The 24,545-nt window shown below is 34.0% G+C and overlaps 1 protein-coding gene across 5 annotated transcripts; it reads left to right on the forward strand.

The window, feature by feature from the left end:
• The first annotated feature begins 924 nt into the window (after positions 1 to 924).
• On the forward strand, positions 925 to 24,160 carry LOC113232437. 5 transcript variants are annotated; one of them, XM_026467168.1, is made up of 8 exons: positions 925 to 948; positions 17,491 to 17,798; positions 19,161 to 19,710; positions 20,038 to 20,227; positions 21,176 to 21,389; positions 22,070 to 22,197; positions 22,443 to 22,594; positions 22,649 to 24,159. In XM_026467168.1, the coding sequence occupies exons 2-7, from the start codon at positions 17,498 to 17,500 to the stop codon at positions 22,521 to 22,523; spliced, it is 1,464 nt and encodes a 487-aa protein (XP_026322953.1). In that variant the 5' UTR covers positions 925 to 948; positions 17,491 to 17,497; the 3' UTR covers positions 22,524 to 22,594; positions 22,649 to 24,159. The 5 variants fall into 5 exon arrangements, with proteins under 5 accessions (XP_026322953.1, XP_026322952.1, XP_026322955.1 ...); XM_026467167.1 differs by lacking the exon at positions 925 to 948 and adding an exon at positions 3,130 to 3,461; XM_026467170.1 differs by lacking the exon at positions 925 to 948 and adding an exon at positions 12,013 to 12,038.
• The last annotated feature ends 385 nt before the right edge of the window (positions 24,161 to 24,545 follow it).

Genomic DNA, 24,545 nt, shown 5'->3' on the forward strand with positions numbered 1-24,545 from the left:
AACCCATTGAATTGAAGTCCACGGGATTCAAAATTTAAATAGATTTTTTTCTACATTACTCGTTAACGACTGTACTTAATAAACCAATACTTTTTTATTATATTTTAGTAGTTATGACACGTAATATGCAAAATACTAATTACAATGATAAAATTTAATTTTTGAAATATCGCTTACACCGAATTCTGAAACCAACTTAGACCAAATCCACCGAATCACGTACAAACACGAAAAAAGTTCTAAAATCGGCAACAGATCACCCGTCTGTTATACTCCAGCCACAGGGGCGCAACAGACGAATAACGTAAACGATTGCGATAACGTAAACCGATAAACCGGTAATGCGTAGCGTGATTCGTAACTACACGCAAGTAATCTGGGACACGCAGCAAACTTGACATTGTGATAAAATATTGTCTATCTCACTGTGAAATTCAAATCATAAGTACTGTCATCTAACTTATTATATGTGAACTAAAGTCTAATATTGAAATACGGATTCAGTTATGAGAAATATGACACTTTGTGTTGGATTTGGATTGGCATTCGGGACACGCCACCGTAGCCAGTTTTTTTCATAAGGTCCGAAAGGTTTATTGGGAAATTTTTATGCTCTCCAGTTACCTTACGATATTATGCATATCTGATATTATGAATATATTATTATTATTATGCACTGTTTTTTTTTGTAGATTTTTGTTTCGATAAATAAGTGGAGTTTAGTGCGTGGACACTGACAATTCCGGCTTTGGAGAAATGCCCTTATACACGAAAGTCATAAAAATATTATGAACCACATGAAGCGAATCGTGTACATGTAAAATTTTATGACTCTCCTATTTAAGCATAAAAAAGGTATCGACTAATTTAATTTCGTTCCTAGAATCATTAACCTTCTTTCTTGAATAGTTGTTTGTAACTTGAAAGGCCACATCAGTAATAAGTCAGGTGCGAATTCCTTCCATTATTTTTTTTTTATAAAACCAAGTGACGCGCGTCTGTTGATATGAGACACGTCTGACCTTATAGTTGCAGTGCCATTCAGAACTTTAAATCACAAAGATCTAAGGAGCAGTGCCACTGCGCCCGTATCCGAGACATAAATTGACAAGTTCCGTGTGCCTATAATTTCACCAGCATGCTTAACGTTTCAAAATCGGAACATAGTTAATGCTTTAATTACTACTTGGCGGCAGAAATAGGTAAGGCAGTACTTCCCTGGACAAACTCTTCCACAAGAAGCCCTATAGCTATTAGAAGTATTTATACAAGATTGTTGATCTCCAAGCCATCCGTTTGTTATTGTAAGAACGTGGACCTGTAATAGAGCACTACTGGGTATTGTACTTTCTAATGTACATTTTCTAATGCACACATACATACATGATGAAGCAATTTGTATAAACTAAGACACTGATTAAGATCATCATGAACCATTATACATCTCTATATCTCTATATCTGGATCTATGGAATATGGATACGGATCTCCTACATATTTTGGAGATATATAAAAATAACTATTTAAAAATTTTGTAAAGAAATATAACTAACTTATATTGAGAAAATACTTCTCGTTGTATATAAAATTTATACACGATTTTTTTAAATATTTATGTAACAATTTCGAAAATTTATGTCCAGTCGTTTCGAAGGATTTTTTTTTGTGTAGTTCGATCTCTATATATAATAAAAAACGTTGTAAGTGTTCACAATAATTATAACGTACCTATATTTGTTTTTTAAACAAATCAACGTCTCGGGCCTCTTGACCGTCACCATGTGACCTGAATAGTTTCATTTCCTAAGTGTAACAATCACGAAAACCTAAGAATTATAACTTAATTTTATTTAAAAAAAAAAGACTTTTGAGGTCTTTTATGGTTACTTAAGATAGAATTTATATATGTGCGACTTAGAATGTAAGTATTATTTTGCGACTACACTTTATCGCTTAGAGCCATAGTATATTTATATTGTTACGTTTATTTTTTATTTTTTGCATTTACGGACCTCGTCGTATCTCGATCAGGTATTTTAGTTTGATAATATACAGGTAAGATAAAAAAGACAATAAAAGCTTAAGTACTAGAAAGTAAAACTAGGATTTTTTAAATTATATGAATAAAATTGTGTCCCGCGGCAAGGTGCCCAAGACACTGGCAGCGTTCCCCCTTTGTATTGCTATGCTGCGTTGGGCAAGGTAGCGTGCTTGGGTTTCCCAGACAGTCCATTAATTTTTTGGATAAAGTTTTCTACAGATGAAGAGCACTGGGATGGGATGGGTTTCGACTCCAAAGGCTGTAAATTTCAATTAGATTGCCAAAGACCTTAACAAGGCAATATCCTTCAGATTATAACTTTTTATAACAAAATACTGAATTCAAAAGTTATTGTGGAATTACATCTATTTGCCAAGTTTTATTGAAATCGTTTAAAAAATGTCGGAGTAATCACATAACATAAACACACGAAAAATACAATAAAATTGAGAACCTTCGCCTTTTTTGCAGTCGGTTAAAAATAGATGAATATCTTAGTAGTAAAAAACATCATGATTTCAATATAAATAATATATTGCAATTTATACCCGAATTATTTATTCAAGTTATAAATCTTTTTTCGATTACTTTAATTAGTTAACCTTCATCACGCAACCATATTATTTACATCAGCAAAAATCTCCTAAAAAACAAAAATCTTTGAAAAATGTACATGCCTAACAATAATACCACTTAATGTAACTCGGCTTAATAAAATTTCGCCCTGAATAACTTAAGATCCGTCTAAACGAGGTCAAAGGACCTAACCTAACTGTAAAAACAAAAACAGTTCGGTTTATTTTTTCATTTTGGTCCTTCGAGCCTTCGGTCATTGACAGTCCGATTTATTAACACTGACCTGCTAATGGTATATCTCTCTTTTTCTCTCTAATGAATATTGCACGATGTAAGAAAAAGATAAGAAGTCCAAACGGTACTTCGTTTCTTGTCTGAACTGAGTTCACAGTCAAGGACGGATGCACTCGGCTTTTCACATTTGTTAAAAAGAGACGGAGCTGTATAGCAGAACGCGACAGTGATACTAGCTCGGTTTAGACGAAAAGGAAAGATTGAAGCAAGCCTACGTTGCGCAAACGCCGTTTAAATTTTTGTACATTCAAATTTGTAATATATTGTTTATATATTTTTTTCGTGAAATTACGTTTTACGACCGTTAAAATTTTTTTTTTGTATTTTTATAGCAACACTGAAATTTGAATAATATTTTAGTGAAGTGACGTGGTTGATTTTCATTGTACCGGTGCACGAATGTAGCTAACGTTTCTTTATAAAATTATTAAAATTCTCGAACGTTATCGTAATACCCTTCGTATTAAAAGATTAAAGTCAGTGTTTATTGTGAATTAGTGTATTAATGTGATTGCGGTAACAAATTTGTACTTCAGTTTCAAATTTGAGGGTAAGTATGAGTTGTTTCACTTACCTAACGTTAATATCTAAGTTTTAAAAACTACTAATTGCATCAATATTGTCTTCTCTGGTCCAAACGAAAAATAAAAACAGCCTAAATACTCTACCCTCCTTATCATAATTAACGTAATCGTATTTTTAAAGAAACTGAGTTATTAACATATCTGGAATTAACGAATCGAGATCTACAACCCCGTATGAGCGATTTTTTAAATATCTTATTTAGTTTAAATTTTATTGTTAAGCAAAATAGCTAAATTGAAATTTTTTCAAAGAAAAAACTGCGTACTATCTCAAAAGTTACCAAAATACAAATGCGTTAGTTATGACAAGGAGGGTAGTACTGTCCTCCTAAGCATTTTTAATTCAAAAATAAGTGCGCATTTGACCTCCATCTCACCTGATGGAAAGTGACGATGAGGTCGAGGATGTAGTAAGTGTAATGCCTATTCACTCTCGCCTTGAAAAGGTCCAAGTTCTAGCGTTTGGAGAACATGTCTGCAGGCAGGGAATCCCACTGCCTAGCCGCTCGCCATAAAAGTGAGGAACGCTTCGTGCGAATCCGGGGAATATCCACAACATAGGGGTGGAACCCCAGCCCATGTCTAGTTCCCCGATGATGGAAAGGGGAAGGCGGAATCAAATTATGCAATCCATCAATCATCAGTTAAATTATACAATTCCATCGCACACTTTCCGTGATATATCCTGTAGAATACCGGTAAGCTCGCCTTGAACTCTACGGCGGTGTTCAAAGCTCTGCAACTTCGCCACTACCAATTCCGAGTAAAACTCCTAACTAAACCTAAACACTTTTAAGTCAAATAAAAAATTTCTTCCCGACTACAAAATATTTTTAATAACCCGAGTGAGAGTGAAGAGTTCTTGGAATTAATCCGTTAAAATTACCGACTGAACCAGGAAATGAACAGCAATGTCTTTGCATCAGACTGCCAACTTTACTGCGACTGTAGTTTTGAAATTTTAAACCAAATACATGCGGTATTAAATTGCATAGCTTCTAGCATTTCTTCTAAAGACATCACAAACAACAATGAAGCAAAAAATAAATTATCAATAAACGGAAATTAAAATAAAATCCAATCAAAGCTATAATCTGTTGAAAATATTTTATTTCATAGGTACTTCAGTGTGTAAATTTAAATTTATACTTTGACAGCGCATTGCAATTACGCAAAATACTTTGTACTCGGTATATAAAGATAAAAAACCAGTATCTTTTACATGTGAAATAAAATACGATACTTATGTACCTGACGTGTAACGTTATAGTCGAAAAAAATAAACAAAAACAGTATTTACTAGTGGGTGGTAAGGTACACTTTCGTCGCACATACACCTACAGAATACCTATAATGAATTTACAGTAGTTGTTGCTAGCGATAGCTCAAAATTTACCATAAAAAATTTAATCTATTTTACGCGGTCACTAACTATAACTGGGCTGTAAACTCGCTCCCTCGGTGTAAAAAGCTGCAAATTGACAACTTTTCAGGACAAAGATTTGAGGGTTCATTAAAACTAAATTAGTCCATGACTTTTTTATACTTGAATGGGTGAGTTTTCAATAAAATTAAAAAATCATGTAATTGTGAATGAATTGAACCCGAGACCTCCGCATCCAATGCCCACATTGTAAACCGTCCGAGATCGTCAAATTTGCGAATATTCTTAATTGCAACTTTACATCAAAACTTCTTACATGGGAAAATAGTATTTGATGAGTAAGCAATAACCTACATACTTAACGAAAACAGTGTCACGGTTTCAAATGCGTTGTCATTATTTGAAAGAAAGTGGTTAAATGAAGATCTGTCTGTACATGTTTTACAAATTGTTATGATATTTTATGGAAATTATTAGATTTTTCTTCTCAATCCTTTTATCATAATTTTGGTGAGTAGTCTCGTTTTGTTACTTGATTACAGCGATACTAATAAGGGCAATACGTTGAGCATGTCAGTTTGTGTATACTCTGACTTGTGACTTAAAACTGCAAATAGTTGGTGATTTTTTTTTCTTATTGTAAATTGAAATTCTTAGTTTTTTCTACGCAATCCTTTTGCCGTAATGTTGGTGAGTTCTCTTCTTCAGTACTCGATTGTAGCTATGCTAATAAAGGAAATGCCTTTACGGAAATATTATATTTATTCAGTGACTTAAAACTGCAAATAGTCAATGACTTTTTTATTAGAAATTGAACCTAATATACGAAATAAAAATATTTTTTCGGATCTAAATCGCGTATATTTGTTTTTTAAACAAACCAACAAGTCCCATAGCTTACTGAAAATTATTACTTTTTCTTCGTAATCTTTTGGTCGTAGTTTTAGTGAGTTACTCTCTTAACTAGACTGCAGCGATGCTGATAAGGGAAATGCATTTAACGTATCAGTGTGTGTATGTTCAGTGACTTATCCTGAACTCCTCGACCAATTTCGGCAAATTAGAAATTACGCCGTGTAATGGTATACGGCGACAGCAAAAAAAAAACTATTCTGCAGACGAAAATAACGTAATGTAAAACGTTTGAACTTCAACTATCGATCTTAGTTTATATTGTATAAGGTACTAACTTATTGGACAGCGTTTTTAAGGTCATGTGCAATCATTATCATATCAGCCGGATGACGTCTACTGCTGAACATAGGCTTCCCTCAAAGATTTCCAGACTAGCCGATCGGATGCGACGTGCATCCGTCGGTTACCCGCCACCTTTAGCAGGTCATCCGTCCATATAGTAGGGGGCCGTCCCACTGAACACCTTCCGGTTCGTGGTCTCCATTCGAGAACCTTTCTGCTCCAACGGTGTTAGGTCTACGAGCTATGTGCCCTGCCCACTGCCACTTCATCTTACTAATCCTTTGAGCTACGTCGGTGACTTTCGTTCTTTTACGAATTTGCTCTTTCTGATTCGATCACGTAGAGAAATGCCTGTGCTCGCTCCATAGCTCGTTGAGTAACTTTGAGTTTTTTGTGAGGCCCATATTAAGTGACCACGTGTCAGAGCGATAGGTCATCACTGGCAACACTCTCTGCTCGAAGACTTCTGTCTTCAATGACTGCAGTATTGCGGACGAGAAGACATCCCGGAGCTTCCCGAACGCTGCCCAGCCAAGACGGGTTGACCTCTTTCTCGAAGTTCGCTTGGAAACTTACGTACCGTTATTTATTTCTTTAACTTATATTGAGTTAGTCATTTGCATTAAATAATGTAGTTTTGGTGAGCACATTTTAATTACCGTTTCAGAGACTAGTTGCTTAGGATATATTATAATCATATTATATGAAAGGAGAAAAGGTTCATTATCGAAAACAAAATAAAAACTCGTCGAGTTCTTAGGTTTATGCGATTGTTGAATTGGAAATGAAACTAATTTTTCGGATCTTATTTAGATCTGAAGAATATGTACAATTCATATAATACAATATCAATTATATAGATGTAAATCCAATGGATGTAAAATGTAATAGTGATCTAGAGCTGATCTGATGATGGAAATGGCAAACAGATGAGAGGAACTCCTCAACTGTACAACAGTTACCTTGTACTTAGGCTCATATTATTCGTTTTGACGAGGACTTCCATATTATGCGTTCCAATTGTCGTTGAGGAGGCCACGGTAACGAAGACACCGAAAACGAAGTTAACTTTTGAGCTCGGTTTTTTAATAAAAAAATAAAATTGTATAATTTTCATGAGGTCCATAATAAGTGACCACGTCTCAGAGCGGTAGATCATTGCTCAAATATGGTCATGTTCAATATATGAATTTATATAATCGAAATCTGCAAATCACGAATAAAAATCATATTGTAAATATCGGCCGATACTTACGCAACCGCAGTTCTTTTGTTTACAATATGAGAGGGGTCTCCTATAACAATAGTTACTTGATTTCATTTACTAAACGTGCCCAGCAAAAAAAAACCGGCGAATTATTAAGACTTATGTGGGCCTTACGTTATTACTTTCCACATTGCTCAGACAGCTGAATCGCAAGGTGCCAGTCCGGTGACCTGTCACACAGGTTTTAAAACCTAACCAGTCTTATATAAAAACTATATTGTTCTTATTTTACTATAACTATGTTTTTATGTTATTATAACTATGTTGTTGTTATTGTGTAACTATATTGTCAGTAAAGCAAATATAACATTGCCATATGAAAGACACCAACGTCATCGTTTGGCATGACTAGGGCCACAAATTAGAAACAGGGATGATTTGCGCGTACATTGCGCGCAAACGCGAGTCTTGTGTTAGATACATCTAACACGAGAACGCTTCCCTGAACGCGTAGTGCGTTCAGAGAAGCGTTCTCACAAATTTGTGGCCTAATTAATTAAAAAAGTTAATTTTTTTTGCAAATTTGTGGCCTAATGAACAACTTCACATTTCTATTTGTTTTATCCTTAATGATCTTAGCTATTTAAGTTGTTACTGCTATTTTTGTAATCACTGCTATTCACGTACAAACTGCTATTATTTTATAGTATTTTTCATTAAGTGGCTATTAATTTTCATACAATATCTAGTCTGGATGCTTGGCGCGCGCGTAGCGCGACAGCTGCGCTGCTAATTATTGTATGAAAATTGGTAGTGGTGCGTCTGCAGCGACACTGCAGCGCTTCTTTATGCATCTTATTTGAAGGCGCCCGTAGTGAAAAAGACTGTAAAATAATGGCAGTGAGTACGTAAATGGCAGTGGTTACTAAAATAGCAATAACAACTTAAATAGCTATAAGATCATTAAGGAATCATTTAAAAGGCGTTGTGATGTTTCTTTACAAAATCTAACAGATTTTAATGATTTTCGAGACACTTTGCAACGTTAATCGAATTTTTAATATAAATTATTGGTTTTTTTTTATTACTATTCTGTTTGCGCCCAAATCAATTTGAATTAAGTCGTACTGGCAGTGTGGTGGCGGTAAACGAGAAACGTTCCTATAACACTTAAGTCGGCAGCCAGAACTTGTGATTCTTAACGAAATTGAAACAAAACTGTAACAGAAGTCAAGGTAATCACGATGCGAAACTTCGAGACTTTCGAACAAAACACGAACGGTATACAGTGCATAAGAACTCATATATAGACTCGAGAAACGCGATTTGACAAGATGGTCGATTCGATTTATCGATTTTATGATGCAAATATTTTAGGAATAAGTCCAAATTCACGTATCAAATAGATTGGCTTCATTTATTTAGTTTTTTATTTATCATTTTAACGTATAACTGCATCATAGATAGGTGCATATTATATTATTGTGATTTTTTGCTAAAATTTACTAAGAATTATTTTTATAACTTGAGAAACTATTTTAAAACAGTAACATGCAAATAAAAATACCATAAGTCACCGTACCCATCCTATGTGAAAAAAATTTAAACACCTTGGTACAGTCGTATCGAGGCTCCCCTACAGTGAGCGTTTAAGTTGCAATCACGGATTCCAGAACTCAACTCAATGCTCAAGACAGGACTTGAGTATGATTTAAAGCCCTGAAAATCATACTCAAGTCCTTGCCATTAGGGTCATATTTCCAGTGCTTGAAATCATACTCAAGTCTGCTCAAGTCCTGACTTGAGCATTGAGTAGAGTTCTGGAATACGACCTATAGATTCTTTTTGTTTTTTTTATGATACCAAATGACGGGACAATTTTTGGACAATTTTTACAATACTGACATATTTCCATAGTCTTCAAAATGTTCTACTTTCTCTGTTCGCATTAGTACTTTTAACTACTTATTTTTTAATTAACCTACTTCGTAAAAGAGGAGGTTTTCATTTCGACTGTTTTTTTTCTGTATGTTGCGCGCTTAGGTACTCCGACATTTTAGAACCAGTTTGAAATGGGGGTACCTCAGTAGGGGTCCCGTTTAAATTTAAAGAAAATGTTCCACCTCTAAGGGTGACCTAGCAAATTATGAGATAAATGAAGAGTTTATTTGATTTCACTCACATTCTGTTAACCGATTTCAATAAAACTTGGCAATAGATTTAATTCCACAACCTTTTGCGGTCGGTTTATTTTTTTTACACAAAAGTATCTTAAGCATATTACCTTTTTAATGTTTTTCTTAATCTAGTTGAGATATGACGAAGTCCGTAAATGTAATAAGTGAAAAATAAAGGTAACATAATATACTATGACTAATCAACGTAGTTCAGCCGCTAAATACTCATATCCTAAGTCGCACATAAACCAATTCTATCTTAAGTAACCTTAAAAGTTACGGTTCATTAAAAAAAGTATGTAGATAAATACGCCGAAGTAAGCCGCAATAATAACATAACTACATCATGTTCTAAAACTAGCGGTACAAGGAGGCCGTGACGTCGCAGCCGTAGGTCGTTGCCCCACCTGCTGTTCTATGGTCATGGACTTGAGAGGTCGCAATACTTTTTATAGAACACTAATACGCGTTCACACAACTATTCCATTTTTTTATTACTGTCAGATCGTGTCTTTTGTTTCAACGTTTAGATATACCTATATCCGTGCCCTCTAAACGCTGAAATGCTTAGAACATAATCTAATTGCGCAAGTCAAAGAACTTTTGGTTGATTTTGTATGGAAGAAAACTGTAAATGGGTGTACAGTGTTTTATCGGCAAATTAATAATAATATTAAATTTTAATTTTTAAATTTATTGAATGCATCGAGTATATAACCAGAAATAGATACGAAATGTAATTTAATTTCTTTGAAAACTATTCTGCCAAATCATTACTGTGACAACTGCGCTACGATTGGACAGCCCGAATTCGAAACAATTGACGGGTGTCGTCAGTTATTTCACTTCACATCGACCAGTTTAACTTTAGCTTTGCTATAATAAACGAAAATTGCAAAATTACATATCCAACATTTAATTACCGATGAAATGTGATTCCGTTTGTTTTGTAATTAGATGTTTTGCTGTTCCCACACCACCGAATAGAACAGCCCCCCTTTGTTAGAGGTATTATCTTTATTACAATAAATACTGAATATTTTTGGAATATACGGAAACGTACAGTCATATACATGAGATACCTGAGCCCCTAACATGCCCAAACCGACCTTTTGGTTCTGAGAGCCATCTTCCGTATTGAACAAAGGAAAAATTAAAGCAAATTCAACTTTATTGTGTATGCAATACACTGGAGTGTTGCTTGAAGATGATCAACATACCTTTAAAACCAATACTAAATTTTGTCATTTAACTTCTAAGTAAATTGGTCAAACGGCATATTGTATCGACTGCCAGTTACAATACCCGTGGTTCGATTCCACGAGCATTGTTTTGTTTTAACGTTATATTTTTAACAGCATTGTTTCAATTTTTAATGTTAATGTTAAAATCACAATATTTGTTCATTATCAAATTGCCTAAGGTGGGTGGGTAGATATTATTAATAAAGCGTAAGGTGGGTATGGATCGATTAACAAATAACGAAATCGCTCTGCAGTTTGCATACGATCGTGTCTTCTGTGATTACGCATTGTTCCACGTTTCGTTCCTATTTGTCTATTTAGTTTTAATTACTTTCAAGGTTTTAGTGACTTTTAAAGTTTCCTTTCTTGTTTTAATATGCCACACTTAACGGAATTATTAAAATTAGAAATTATTGTTCTGTGTGTCTTGTGTATATGACTATACTCAGAGGTTAGTTGTTGACGCTGTACTATTTCAGTTTTCTAATTTAAAGGTGATATAAGGCCTATTCGCCTGATTAGTTGCCAGGGATGGATGGCCCTTATTTCGTCTCTACTTCTGGTTATATACTCGATGATTGAATTTCACGATGTTTGACGATTTTATTTTTTGTGAAATTACTTCTTTTGTTTGTTATAATTATTAATACAATGAAGAAATAGATTTCTCACAGATGGCACTAAGGCAAAAAGTCGTTAAAAACCGAAAACAAATATCTGCAAGACTTAGTTCGCATTTATTTCTTATTTCCACTTGTCATAATATTATGATTCTCAGTACGCCATTCCGTAATTTTCTCATTCATATATTTTATAGTAAGCAACTATGAGGTACATCCAATGGCAATATCTTATTTACGGGATAGCCAACCCGCCTACAAAATGACGGTACGGTAATAATAAAATGACTGCTTAAGTTAAGGTAAACCTTATACCTCTTTTTTCTTTTGTTTGTCTGTGTGTTTTGGTCATGACGTGTTTAAGTGTAAAGACTGATAAACTTTTTTTTAAGTACAAAAAGTCTTACTTTCAAAGGAAGTCTTTGTTTTTGAGTCATCCTTTCAAATACCTGAACGTTGACGAAACGTAACATACCAAACATTTCTTTTTTTCGACCAAACAAAGATATAAAATTAGAAGATAGCAAACAAATCGTATTGAAAGGCGTGATATCTTTGAGTCTAGAAACTTTTGAACTAAAGTAATATTTTAACTGAAATACAAGTATCTTCCCCAAAGACTGTTTGTCAAAGTGATGTAACGTTATTAAAAACTAGTTACAATTTTGTGTAATACGCTTTGAGTACGGCCCACTACACCTAAAATACAATTATGTGAGTAATCCAATCTGCTATATTTGCTTTAAAGTGAATCCAAGCATTTCTGAGAAAGATGTTGTATAGAATTTCCGTCGATTTCCCTTTTAGTAATACAATCACATAGTATTCGCTATTCATTTCGAATTCAACCATAAAAAAATATCTTTTATTCATAGCCAATTTTATTATCCACGCGAGACATTTTTTCCAAACACATTTGAATAGACCGACTGAGTGACAAGTGTCTAGCATGTCGTTTAAAAAGTAATTAATAAAAAACAGAATTTCCCGCGTTTTACATTGCAAAAATAAACGATGGTTGTTCACGGTCAGTTAGTAATCGTTTACTTGTTCGTTAAGTGTAGTTAACTAGAGTAAAATTGCTCAATGCACAAGTAAATTAGGTACTGAGTGGTGTACCACTAAACGGTAAGGATAATTACCAATTTTTTTCAAGTGACTTATTTTTCATAACTGTTAATCATTAATTAGACATTTCAAATTTAGAATAGAAAGTACCTACCATGCGTTTACAAAGACAGTGACCCCTAGTGATTTCGTAAAATGGTTATATACAAAATAATACTTCTCATTGTTCCGTAAAGTCGTGGTAGAGGCTTTGTTAAATAATTCGTGCAACCGCTAATTTTTTGAAAGTTATTCGTCCTTTAGGTATTTGAATGAATTAACAACACAATTCTTAATTGCTCATTAATAATCATAATGGAACACCAAAATTATGTTCTCTTCTTGACCATGGACCACCTCACTAGCCCAGCATAGGTGGACAACTTAGTTCACCTAACTATGTCAACTTGGGTGGACCGTGTTCATTTAATTCTTCCCGTAGCTTGCCTATCGATGTCTACCTCAAACGTAAGTTGTTGTAACCCACAAAAATAGCATTTTTTACTTTTTAACCTAAATCATATACTTTTTTATGTATACATAATAATATATTAATATAATAATATATTATTAGGTTATTTTTCCGGATTTAAGTCGCGTATATTTGTTTTTTCAAACAAACCGAAGTTTCGGGCCCTTTACAGGTCCCATGGTCACGGCTGACTGAAATCCGGAAAAATAGTTTCATTTCCTATGTGTAACAATCGCGAAAACCTAAGAACTCGATATATTATTAGGTGTTGAACAGCAAAGAAAACATTTAGTGTTTTGTTTAATTTTGATAGGACCTATAATATATGTATATAAAAAAGGTATGTTTAGGTCATAAAAAATGCTTGTTGTTTGTTGTAAGCCAACATAGTATCGCCATGTTCACCTAGGAATTTTTCTTTTCTTGCGAGTTACATTGTTAGTAAAACTCCTTAACATTTATACAGATATAACTGTTTTACTGTCTATTCATTGGCAATTTGATACCAAAATTTATTGATTTATTAATGTATGGCAGTTGTTGGCTGCAGCACTCCCCACCTCCATAACAAGTTTATTGTATTTATGTAACAAAGATGTTTATAATGTACTGGCTTTATTTATTTAAAAAATAATATCAAGCTATAATATGTATGCCGATATATAATAGCTACCCACCTACCCAACCTTACCATATCCTTTTACATCCAAATTCCGTACCTCTTCCATAATCTGTAATTCTGCTTCCCCGACCCTTTCATTGGTTAAATGCGAAGGCAAAGCCAAAGCCATTAATATTTAAAAAAGTATAAAATGAGTAGTGGTGAACTTAATTTTATTCTGAGAAAAGGTGGAAGCGTTTTATTGTTCAAGAAACATCGAAATCATAAAGTTAAGACATTTTTAAATGAAGCCGCGCTATGGAGGTGTTCTTTGTATAAAAAAACTGAAATGTAGTGGAAATGTTATTGTTAAGGTAGGTAAAAAATATTTTTCGTTTTTGTCCTTGAATATTCGGTAGGTAGCTACGACATACGTCGCGAAGATATATTTTATTTACAGGTTGTTCGTATCATATCTCAATTTTATCTATCACATTTACGTGTGCGTGGGGTTAATCGAAAAATTTTGTAATACTTGAAATATAAAAATAAAATTATTGATACAAAAACCAGGCATGAGCCAATCCCTAAATTACACCAACAAGCGAGTGAAAATATTCACAACATTGGTTTAGATTTAGTTGCGCATGTACCAAATGTGAGCGCCATCCTACACAATCTGTAGAATATCATAAATATATCGTTGGAATTATTGATTTTTTAAATTGAACTTCACGATGTTTTACCACCGTGATATTCATATATTTTCTAAAACTGAGAAATATAAAAGTCCCACAAACTATAAATTTATTTGTTTAAAAACTGTAACCACAAATATCGCCATTATTCATTTTCGGCTAGTATCAAAGCTTAAAGTTCTTTTCATTTAAAGCTAGTGACAAAAACCGCACGGACTTTTTAGCCAACCTATTGCTATTTCTGTCTGTGTTTTAATTTTCTATGTTGTATTCCATAACTTTACGGGTTATGGCAGAATAACAAATAAGCGAGGATTATAATTCGCATAGCCCTCAGATGGCAAGTCATAAAGCCTTTTGACGGGCTTTGTTTCATTACAAAATTTATTGAGTATTACGATGTCTTACCATGATATTCAATTATTTTTAGGATTTTTTCCTTTTCTTTCCTGTGATTCATTACTTCGTTTTTGTTACCATTTCTATGATGATAGTAAATGCGTCTCCCTCTCTGTTTAGTTCTCCTCTGCCTCAAATTTGAAGGCCGCCTTTGCCTACATTAATTTTAAGTTGTTCATACAGGTACGGTTTTTGTCTTTTGTGTGTAAGCAATAAAGTGTATTATCTATCTATCTATTTTTATTATTAGATAAGCGACGAGTATGCGCGCCAGATACGCTTCACATTTTTTTAAGTCATCTTCCTGGAGAATTTGGTGTTTTTAAGATAGGCAGCTATTCTAAAACACCATCCATCCATACCATAAGTATAAATATTCCTGGAATGGCTCTGCAAGAAATCTTTTGCTATCCAACAGGAAAGCTGTCTGGTTGTACTCCTTTTCTCCTTTATTCCTACTTTTGCCATGTGTTTCTCTCTGTATTATGTACTATAAAGAGTAGATAATTTTATTGTATTGTATAAAACACCTTGTATTTTCTTTCAGTATTGGACATTACAAAAACATAAAACGCATGGCAGTAATCGTAAAAGTGAGAAAAATGTTTACACAATACTTTGTAACTGAAACGAGTCGCAGAAATGCAATTTTATATTTATAAATGCTTTACATTTACATGCCATAAAAACAATGTTCTAAAATATGTCTAAAATATAAAAATATTTTAACGTTTTTTCCGCGTTCAAAAAAAAAAGGTTACCGATTCTAGCGGATTATTAGGTGCCAGTGTTTTGCGTCCTTGGGTTCTCTGGTGGCATGTAAGTGTAAAGGCATTGCTACGCTACACCTGTAACCTGAACTAAGGATTTTAGCAACTAAGTACGACCATCTTTACCTTTATACCGTTGTAGTAGCAGTAGAGCTCCTTGTGAAAGAATTCGTCCAGGGAAGTACTGCCAATTTACCTATTTCTGCCGCCAAGTAGTAATGTGAGCATTAATCCGTTCTGGTTTTGAAGAGTAAGGATGTTGGTAAAATTACAGACACATGGGACTTTTCAACTTAAGTTTCATGGTGACTTTAAGCTCTGAGTGGCACCGCAATGGACAGGCGCGTCGCTTACCACCAGACCCACGACACGTTCGTCCCATCGGTTGCAATCATAAAAAAACCTACTACCCTACCTACCATATTTAGCAGTTGCCAATATATCTACACACTGACTTATATAAGGTTAGATTTTCTAAAGTCTGTTTAGTATCGAGTTCTTAGGTTTCGCGATTGTTACACATAGGCAACTATTTTTTAACCGTCATCAAAAAAGAAGGAGATTCTCATTTCGACTTTTTTTGTATATATGTTACGTTACGTTTTATGTTACGCGATTATTCCGGAATTTGTCAACCGATTTTGAGGATTCTTTTTTGTCGAAAAGAGAGCACCTCAGTATTGGTCCCATTTAAATTTGAAGAAACTGTTCCATCTCCAAGAGTGGCAAACTAAGGGATGAATCCGGTTTCGCGCACTTTCCTGTAACCGATTTCAATAAAACTTGGCGAATGGATATAATTCCACAAACTTTTGTGGATGGTTTTTTTAGTACTCTGTACGGAGATTATTCCTGATCTAAATCACGTATGTTTATTATTTTTTTTTTCAAACAGATTAATGTTTCGGACATTTTACAAATTCTATAGTCACGGCTGACTCCGTCGTGAGTCCGTTTAGTTTTAATACACGTACGATGCCAACATATAGGGCTGAAAAACACGCGTTTTGTCATCTTTATAAAATTAAATCAAAACAGACTACAGAAATAAAATAGATTTTAATAATATGACTGCATCAACACATAGGCGCATCCAACTGTTTGGCGTGGATCTCTTTTGAGGATAAGAACATTGTATGATTACAATTACCTCTGCTCCGATTAATATGCTATCTTTTTCCATTTGCTAACTTATGCTTCGTCCTCCAGTTCTCGAAGACTCGCAAATTCACCATATTGAGTCTTAATAATGATTTACAACTACATCCCTTAAGTTTTTGAATTAACTTGACCTAAGTACTTATTAATCACATTAAATGGCATTCAATTCATACGAATAATTTATCCTTAGCACAATAGTAGTCAAGTTTTTCGTCCTTCGGGACAGGCTAAATCGTCTAATTGGCTATACTGCCAGATGATGATAGATCTTAGAATTTACCATAGCAATTTTTACCATAGAAATCGTCGTAAATAAAACAAATGAAAAGAAAATTATTAAAAACCATTTATTGCAGACAATTTTGGTAGTGCACTAAACACATTAATTTATCTTATTCTACTGTTAGTACAAAAATTATAAATAAAAGTTAAGTAAGTAAAACAGAACAAAATTAATGAAGGGTCAGATAAGTACTACATGATACTTGCTAAGAGACCAGGAGTTGAAGTTCGGTAAACCTAGCAAGCGGATCACGGGCCAACCTATCCCCCATATCCCGCGTCATTTTGAGAACTCTGTTTGAGCTGACTCGCACTGTACGCAAGGCAGGATGTCACCTCTCAAACCACGGCACCTTTAAAATCATTATTAAGACTCAACTCACACTGGCGCAGAGTCGAAGCGTCGCGTCGCATCCTGTTTTTCAACTCCACCGCCAGGCGACAGTCGCCGCTCGATTCCATATTTGCAAAATACAAATTTGTACCTTAATAATTGTAAAATATAGATGAATATGCTATAGGCCAGAAACATGACGCGTCGCGACGCTTCGACTCTGCGCCAGTGTGAGTTGAGCCTAAAGTTATCTTTATGGAAGCCATTTTGAGCAGCATAGATAATATACAACAACTTTTAGGAAGAGCGCATATCTAATTTTCCTTTTTCTTTATATTACAGACCCAGAATGGCAAAGCTAACGCTCCTGTTTTTATTCTGCCAAATAATAACGCTACCGATTTTGAGAGGACAAACAAATGGCTTTGAAGACCTTGTATCCTCTTATATGGAGCAATATGGCGATTCGGCGGGAAACGGTGTACCTGGTTTACTAAATAACTTAGTAGGAGCTATGACACAAGGCAATGCTGGTAAAGAGTTAGCGTCGAATTTAATGAGCGCATTTTTGCAAGGTGATGGCGCGAAAAATTTGGGCGCCATGTTGGGACAAGATGGCGGCGGCGAAGGCGCAGGAAATATTTTAGCTGGTACGTTCAATTTTTTAATTTTACAAATCCGTAGGAAGGAGCCAATCGGAAACTTTGTATTGTTTGGTATTGCAGAAAAGATACATGAAACATTATTTTCTGTAGGCGAATAAATTATAGTAAGCTTAATAAATTACCATTTAAAACACAAAATGATTTACTAAACACTAACAATCTCGCAGAACTTTATTACTAATATCATAAACAAAAACCATTGTTCCATGACTTTTTACAAAACATCATAAATTTACCAACAATAAACTTAAATTTTTGAAGTACTATCTGACTTTTCACCGCGACGACCCCCACTCCTGCGTTTTGCATCGAACTGGCATGTCCACTAGCGCTTTCTTTTGCTACCGCATAAAGTTACCACGTTTAGAGCTATCTATTTAAATATTTTTATGTTTATACGAAAGTAAAATCTGATGAATTATTAAGTCATGGAACAAAAGTTGTTGTATTATGATGTTAGTAATTATTAGTGTTTTACAAAAAACCCTGCAGATGTTATAAATACAATACATAACTAAATGTAACAATGTAATGTACTGAATTTGCCACTTTATATTTTACTAACTTGTATTTTTTACTTAATTCGTTTCTGAGATATACATTACCATGATATTTACGAACTATATACTGTACATTATATACTTGTCCGTGGATCGAACTTATACTATTTAATCGTCATAATTGTATAGAAATTCGTTTTAGCGTGACAAATGATTATGCAATCTTTGTTCTCACGCTTTAAAGAAAACCATAAAAATTTTTTACAGTAAATTGGTTAACATTAAATTATCAAAACTTTAATTACATATATTTTAATACTTTAGAAATTGACTGTTGCAAATCAATTATTATAATCCCATTGATAGCTACAGCGACGCTTTTATATACCTACCGAATTACGAAGCTCAATACATTCTGAACGACTTACAACTGATCCGATATAATTAGAACAGATACTGTTTTGATGCCAACTTAGTGACCAGTTAGACTTCTTGTTAGTTTGTTGGTATTAGAATCTTTAAGGGAAGCACGGAATTATATTTAGGTTGTGTTTAAAAAAATTACGTAATCAATCTTGTAAGCAGATAGTCATGAAAAATACTCAAACAAACAAAATTATTACAATTATGTATCAATTTGTATATAGCAACTTTCAAATAGATGGATTGTGTACGTTAATTGACTTTATACTTTCTGAACAATGTTGTTAAAACATCTAAAGAACAAAGTCTTTACTTGAGAACTGCAGAAACACTTAAGTAATAAAATCCCTGTGTCATCCTACAACATCCCCACGAAATACATTTCGTCTTTATTGCGGTCCTAAACGTTAATCCTCTTTTACAGGTCTCGGCAGCTTGCTTGGCGGACAGAATGGACAGATTGATCCTTCCCTGGTTGGCAATATGATTTCAATGTTCACACAAACCATGACTCCACAACAGCCAAAAGTAGAAAGAAAGAAGCGTAGCCAAAGTGAAGACAACGACATCAATTTGGAAAGCATGTTAAGTCTTGCTTCCGGATTTTTGGGAAACAAAAACTCTGAATCCGTGCTTCCGTTGGTCATGAATGTTATCAGTGCATTTTCGGGTAATGAAGCACAGAAAAAAGCTGAGGAACACAAGGAACACGCAACATTTTTACCCCCTTTCCTGGAAAAGGCTCATCTGTACTGGGACTTATTTATTAATTCGGAACTGGGTAGGACTGTGTGGGAAAAATCAGGTTTGAAGAGGGCGTTCAAAGCATTCACTGGACCTGATGGTAAAATCAGCTTCGATTTAGTAATGAAAAGCTTTGAGAACCAGCAGTTCAGAAGGCACTGGATCAAGGCCGCTGCGCAATATTTAACGGATATGGTCATCCATGTGGCTAAACCTGAAGTTTATCAAAAGTTAGTACACTTATCGTTGTTGCCTGCTTTGTAAAAGATCATCAAAATCCTAATTTCTCGTCTTTATTTCGATAGTGTGAGTTGTTCTTGATTTAACAAAGGAAATTTGTATATTTTTACATTCCATGGACCGACAAGTAATTTATTTTACTACTGAATTTTTATATAAATTATTTTCTGCTTATTATGAAGTAAAGACGGAAATTATTGTTAAGAATAGGAATAAAATCTAATAATGTCAATACTGTAATATCTTGACTTCCAAGGCTCTACAAATCCAACATTTAAAGATTATTATGATGACCAAGTTAATAACACGTTGTACAGATACTTGGCCTCAGCTCAATACCTCATCAACGGATATCTGGATGCTCAAGGTCTGCCTAAAAGCACGCAGTTCAACGTGAAAAGACCAGAAAAGTCCATCAGCGCTTTGATCAACCACGCTCTTAAACGTTATTTAGACATGGACACCGATGTTTCAGAATACGTGAAACCTGCAGTTGACTACTTTAAGGTAAGATTTCCTCTGGCACGGTTAAAGTGGTTTTCGTCATCAGTCCAAAAACTGTACGCAGGTACTGGATGGGAAAATTTAAGTTGCTTAAGAAATTTAAAGGATGCACAACAATATAAACAACTTTTGTAAAGAGTCGCTCTAAGTGCGCGGTAAACATGTCGGCAGTTCTATACATTTTGATCGAGGCATAAAAATAAATGGAACGGCTGATGTTCTTTTTGCGTGAGATTGCGACATAACTACCGCTAGTTATTCAAGTTGTTTACCATTCCATAAAGCTTCTTCAGTTACTTAAATTTTACCCATCTTTTTTATTACAATAAAACGTATCTGTAGTTCTTTATTTTGAGTTTATTTAGTATCATTGCCAATCGTATCCTTAGTGTAATAAAGTCACATCTGCAAAATGACAACTTTTCAGGAGAGAGGTTTAAGTAATATACGAACAAAATTGGTCGATATGATAGAGTTATAAAATTTCACATATATACGTATATAATTTGTTTCATATAATCATTATTTTTATGACTTTTGTGTGATAAAACCACCTCTAACGTAGTATGATCACTTGTGAGTTAATTATACCAAGGATACAAATTAAGTTTTTTAAGCGATCGATATAATTACATACAACAACACATATTTTCTTTTTTTCATCTGTTTTAATCATTCTATGAAGAATATTTGTAAACATATTTGTATTACTCTAGGTATTGTATTAACCTCGGTATCCCGACTGTTCTCAGACCCCATGTCTATACAGTTATTTTAGTTTAGCAAAGTCAGATATGTTTATGTGTGGATTTCTATGAGAGATCAGGTTGAACAGTGTCTTAAGTAACACTTTGTTCAAGAGGCAACATCAGACTTTCTGGAACGGGCACGGCAACGGTTATCCTAGCAACTTACTCTAACGTGCTTAAATATCATTAATTTACCTTGCAGCAAACCATGAAAATGGCCCAAGCAACATCTCAGAAACTGACCAATCGGGATGATTACAACGCCATAGCAGATCGAGTCACCGACACTCTGAACTTAGATGTTATTGAACCAGTATTGAGAGTGTATAGAGCGTATAAGCATTCCGTAGAAGCACCTCATTGCCAGGAACATCTTTTATGCTTGGTCAACAAAGGCGTTGATCAAAATAAGACAGGTAAAATTCTGTATGATTTTAAAAGTTAATAACTAAAAACGTATTTAATATTGAACATAATCACGATAGCTTGACACCGAAATGACACAATTGGTACAGCGTCTAAGTATAACTAAAAGCTGCGATCATATTTTAGCAAATGGTGGTGTTAATGATAACAATTTTAGAATGAATAAACTTTAAACAACAATTTTGGTGAGGGAATTCATTTTGTTGTACAAACTAAGATTGTATATTAAGATATAGATATAGAAATATACATTAAGAGAGAAAAACGAGGTAGTAATAAAAAATAGGATGTATTTTACATAATAATATTTTAATGGCGTTCAGAGACCTTATAGGACAGTTGCATAGCTTCCTAGTCAATAACAGTAATAATGTGCCACACAACCACACCAATTATCTGGATTGAAATTACGAAATTAAAAAAATACAAGAGCAAAGATATTCACTACCCGGAACACCTAGACCACAAGCAAATTACACAATTTCTCAGTTCTCATCTAGCACCCATACTGCTAACCTTTGGGCCACAAAGGTCGTTAACGAAGTGTTAAAATGACTTTGCAACATGTGCGCCACGTGTCATGTTTAATGATAAAACTTAAGTCACCAGCAAGAATTCAGATCGTGTCATGTTCATAGATTGACCATTCAAAGATGACCTATAATTTCAGGAGTAGCCGGTATCAAAGCAGGTCTAACAAAGATCAGCAGTTTGGTGGCTTCCGCTGCTCTGAGCTTCCAGAATGGCAAAGGATTTTGGGATCTGTACAACGCCATACAGAGCGATGTCAATTGCGAGGTAAGATCCTGCAAGATGAGCGAGTAGCTTTTTAATTTTGTGTGTTGCGTTTTTCTATATTCCTTTAACGTTAACAAAGTGGACATTGACTTTTAATGTGATTTTCATTATGAGGCTGAAAATGCCAAGCGGTTCAAGCCTGCACCAAGCAACCTTATAAATGATATTTATTATATTGATATATTGTGATGATTTTTTGAAACTACCTGAATAGTGGTCCCATATAAATTTGTTTTGGTTTTCAGGCCGCCTATCCAGCTGACTGCGCGTCTTTCCATGAACACGAATTGAAAGTGACTACGGAACCGTATCACAGTGAATTATAAATATAACATTGTCTAGGAACTTAACGAATGCGAGATATTTGCGACTTTGGACATTTTAATATGAATTTTTGGAGTTATACGAACTCTTTCACGAATTTTTGTTGAGCGATCTTTTGGTTTACAAAAAGGTACAGTTACGAGCACATCTAACTCGACACTTAGTACTTTTCTGTTCTTTTTTGTAAACGGCATAGAGTTGAATTTAGATTTTAAGTGTCAAGCTTGACAAGCTCTTGACCCTGCACAATAAGAATCAAAAATATTTAAATTGTCACATTCGTCTATTGTCACTGTCTGGAATTATCAAAATTTAAAATATCGCAAAGTATTAGAAAATCTACGAAAAGCTGGCTCCACATTCACGGCGAGATTATGCAGAGACGATATCGAGCTTCTACATTCTCGCTTGAGACAGTAGACGCACTACAAGATGAACGTCTTGAAATTATTATCTGGCGGTCTGTAGCGATATGTGCTGCATCATGACTTTGATAAACTTCTAGAATGCTTTTCAAGATTGTAATTCCAATTTATGGGCATTTTCTATAGAAAAATATACAAGCACTTACTTCGACGATAGACGGCCGACTGATTGAAGCGAATGTGGATGAATAGTGTTGCATAAACACGCTAGAATCCTTTGATGTTTTGACATTTAGGAACAAGAAATGGGAGATATTACGAATTTATGAAACAACACAAACATGGACGAATACACTCTCGATTCGGCAAGTCTCGTGCTGTGCAAAGTGAATCCTGCTTTAGGAATATATTTTCTCTACAAGAGGTCTAATTTCTCCTTTAGAAAAACCGTAGGTATTTAACCAAAAATAAAATATCTAAACGTTGCATATTTTATTATTTAATTGCATTCGATTTCTTTCTTTGTCTTCCATTAGGTTCCCTAATATTAAATTATTTTTTGTTTTGATTAAAACCGAATAATTGTATTTATTCCGGGTTTCTGCTCAACGAATTTAAAGCTTCAAGTTTGATTAGTTTTAATAATCCTAAATAGTAAAGTAAATAATTTAGCAATATATCAGTGTAACCGTTGATTTTGTAGTTTATTTAATAAAGCCACAAAACTATATAAATAATTAATAGTTATCGCTAGGTTGATCATGAAAGAGTAATACGCTATGTAAATACATACTAAGTAAATAAATAGGTACCTACGCAATATAATGAAATATATAAAATTATCTAACTAATATGTACAGATAAAGGTACTCTAAGGCTCAATTTACATTGCCGCGGAACGGAATGGAAGTGAAGTTTAGAATCATAGCAATTATGCTATTCATTAGAACTTTATGTCAATTATTTAACACACCAATTTGTAGATACGAGTCCAAAAAACAGGTCACGCAATCACGGGAATTCCCGAAGCCACATAGTTTTTAGGCTATACAAAAATAATTATGCTATGTACAATTTCATTACAAAAATCGCTTCCATTCCGTCACGCAGAAATGGAAATTAAATCTATGGCTGAATTGAAAGATTAATTTATTTGCACTGTATTAAACGAGTATAAATCATGTACTTTTATGTGCATTTAAAGTGCACGAATTCAATAGCAACCATATTTTACTTTTAAGACGAGCTAAATAAAGTCTTTATATTAAATTTTCTAAAAAATGTACTTAATTTATACAGCAACGAGTTTTGTTTTTTCAAACATATTATGTTGTATTTTGTAGACTTATTATTTTGTATAGGTACGTAGAAATAAATAGAATTTTAGGTTTGCTGGACGTATTGGTGCTAATAGTACTTTTTCGCATTTTTTTGCAAATATTTTTTGAATCTCTCTCTCTCTCCATATCTTTCCTAATAACTTACTTAGTTCGGTTTTTAGTTTATAAAACATTTTATTTCATCCACTACATTGATCATTATTTATATTTGTATGAAAGGCATTTATTATTTTTATTCCAATTTAGTTTATATGGTTGTGAATGTATGTAAATATTCCCATATTTAAAATCTATAGTATTAATAAAAACCATGTTTAAA

The sequence above is a fragment of the Hyposmocoma kahamanoa genome, unplaced genomic scaffold (genome assembly GCF_003589595.1).
Source record: "Hyposmocoma kahamanoa isolate Upper Pololo Valley unplaced genomic scaffold, ASM358959v1 76, whole genome shotgun sequence".
NCBI classification, from domain to species: domain Eukaryota; kingdom Metazoa; phylum Arthropoda; class Insecta; order Lepidoptera; family Cosmopterigidae; genus Hyposmocoma; species Hyposmocoma kahamanoa.